At 40.5% G+C, this 2,534-nt stretch overlaps 1 protein-coding gene across 1 annotated transcript in view; it reads left to right on the top strand.

Moving 5' to 3' along the window:
* The first annotated feature begins 279 nt into the window (after positions 1 to 279).
* Positions 280 to 2,534, top strand: part of LOC119268219 (vesicle transport v-SNARE 13-like) — a 3,816-nt gene continuing 1,561 nt past the window's right edge. The window contains exons 1-4 of the mRNA XM_037549793.1: positions 280 to 509; positions 610 to 668; positions 888 to 1,076; positions 1,936 to 2,106. Coding sequence (XP_037405690.1) covers positions 416 to 509; positions 610 to 668; positions 888 to 1,076; positions 1,936 to 2,106 — 513 coding nt within the window. The 5' untranslated portion in view covers positions 280 to 415. The remainder of the gene's footprint in view (positions 510 to 609; positions 669 to 887; positions 1,077 to 1,935; positions 2,107 to 2,534) is intronic.

Genomic DNA, 2,534 nt, shown 5'->3' with positions numbered 1-2,534 from the left:
TGCCAGCCGAAACACAGCGGCTTAAGAGCAAAGCCTAGATACATCTAAAATTGTCATCTTCCCTCTCGAATCCTCTCTTAAGTAGCTACAGAAAGATAAAAAGTAAGGAAAGCGACATGATCCAGACTTCCGGAGCTACAGTGCTCGCGGTTAAATTTAAACTACATGCGTTACATTGACGAGAGCCGTCCATTACGGAAGCGGTCTATGGGTAATTCAAAAAAAAAACCTATTGGTTCGACGAAAATGCGCTTTCGATTTTGATTTACGTAACCGGTTTCTCCTCTCGTCCTCACCAGTCTTCCTCCCCATTTCCCCTTCTTGTTCCTTCGTCCCGACTCTTCTTCCTCTAGCCTGATCGGAACGAGGAAGACTTCGAGGGGTTTTGGCCGGCCGGCGATCAGGCTCATCGACCATGACCGATGTATTCCAGGGCTACGAGCGCCAGTACTGCGAGATCTCGGCCTCCCTCTCCCGGAAATGCACCACCGCCGCCTCCCAGGAGGGAGGTATGTTGTGTCCAGGAATCGTCCTCCGATCTTATTTTCCCAAATATTTCTCGCCTCGAGTTTTCTAACGTTTTCTGGCTGTCTTTTGTACCGCGCGTAGAGAAACTGAAGCAGAAGGCCTCGGAGATCAAATCCGGCATCGATGGCGCCGAGGCACTGGTACCCTTCTTCTCTGTAACCAAACATATCTCAGTCCAAACAATTTTTCCGAGGAATTCGATTGATTTATGATATCTCAAGGGAGGGGTTTGTTTTTTGCAACGATCAGGAAACTGTTTACTGTATGAATCTACAAGATAGATTACCTTATGGTAATAGGTTAGTGATTGCGTAATTGTACATGTTGAGAAATGTCTGGATGTGGGTTTCCTTTTCTAGATAAGGAAGATGGATCTTGAAGCAAGGAACCTCCAGCCGAGCGTGAGGGCCGGGCAACTGGCGAAACTGAGAGAGTACAAGTCGGATCTTAACAATCTGAAGGGAGCGTTGAAGAGAATCACTGCTGGTAATGGCCAACAAGGGGCGAGAGAGGAGTTGCTGGAGTCAGGAATGGCAGATACGTTGGTGGTATGTTCCTTATTCTTAATTCATGAGTGGTTTCTTATTTGGAGGTGAGTTAAGTACTGTGATGCATTGAGTGTCTTTTATTACCCACATTTTACTGATTGTTGATGTCAGAAATGGGAAACTCTGATATATATTTGGTTGGTGCTTGTTTCATGTAATTCTCGACCAAATTATAGCCCCAGACTACCAATCACTAGATAACTCAATCTACAGCTAAACCAGGTTGGCCGGTGAGAAAAAAATATGGAGGTTTCTTTTTCTTTAATACCCTATCAGATAATTTTGCATGGCCCAGATATTCTTTTAAATGCAAATATGCTACATATATTATACAAGTAGCATTTGATAATTTGGACCTCAACATTCAAGAGTCATACACTCACTGAAAAATCCTGCCACTCCTCACATAAGTACTTAGCATATTATAGATTGATATTTGTCATTCTGTCAGTCTGTCCATCTCAAAGAATTGTAATTCACAAATGTTGTCTGAAAGCATACTTTCTCAGTCCATCTGTTATGAATGTCTAGTTAAGTGATTTTTCTCTTTTTCTTTCTGAAGTAGTTAGAATTTCTAATATATGCACATGCTATAGTATATGCTGCCCAGATGATTCTGTGTGATACTCTCAGAAAAGTCTGAGAATATTGAATGCAGTCAACTAACATATCAAATTTGCTTCATTCATGTTTTTGTTGAAGTACGAGGTTACTGTGCTTCCTCCTGCATCTGCATCTTTAGCCACTAACCTTGCATTATTTCACATTTTAGTATTAACAGCTTATCCTTCGACATTGTCTATCAGTATTTTTTTTGTCCCATTAAAGTCCAATGATCTATTGATATTGCATCTTGCAGGTATCTGCTGATCAAAGGTCAAGATTGCTTAGGACAACGGAAAGGCAAAATCAGTCAACTGATAGGATCAGAGATAGCCATAGAACTATGCTGGAAACAGAAGAGCTTGGAGTCTCCATCATGCATGACTTGCATCAGCAGCGCCAGTCTCTTTTGCATGCTAATGATACGGCAAGTAACATTTCTGTTAATTCTCTCTATTTGTCAATTGCTTTGTTTCTGCGCATTATTCATTTTTCCATCGCAAAGTATTTGTGGACCCCAAAATAATTCATAGTTTATGCAGGTTGCTTAATGCAAATCATGTTGAATAACTTACCATGTGTCGCCTCTGTGCCTTGATTGTATTGTACTCCTGCTGTCTTAAAATGTAAGACGTTTTTTAACACGTCAAAAAACGTCTTACATTTTGAGACGGAGGGAGTATATTACAAGGAGTATCATCTTCGTCTATAGTCAGTTTACAAGCAAATATCTGTGTGTAGATGGCTGTAAATAAACAGTTTACAGTTTACATATATATATGTATCTGTATGCTTTAAGCCTTTATATATATGTAAACTGTTTATTTACAAGTGCTAGAAGCAGAACCTACCTTA

This window comes from Triticum dicoccoides, chromosome 3A, assembly GCF_002162155.2.
Source record: "Triticum dicoccoides isolate Atlit2015 ecotype Zavitan chromosome 3A, WEW_v2.0, whole genome shotgun sequence".
In the NCBI taxonomy this organism is placed as follows: Eukaryota; Viridiplantae; Streptophyta; class Magnoliopsida; order Poales; family Poaceae; genus Triticum; species Triticum dicoccoides.
This window is presented reverse-complemented; position numbering and strand designations above follow the sequence as displayed.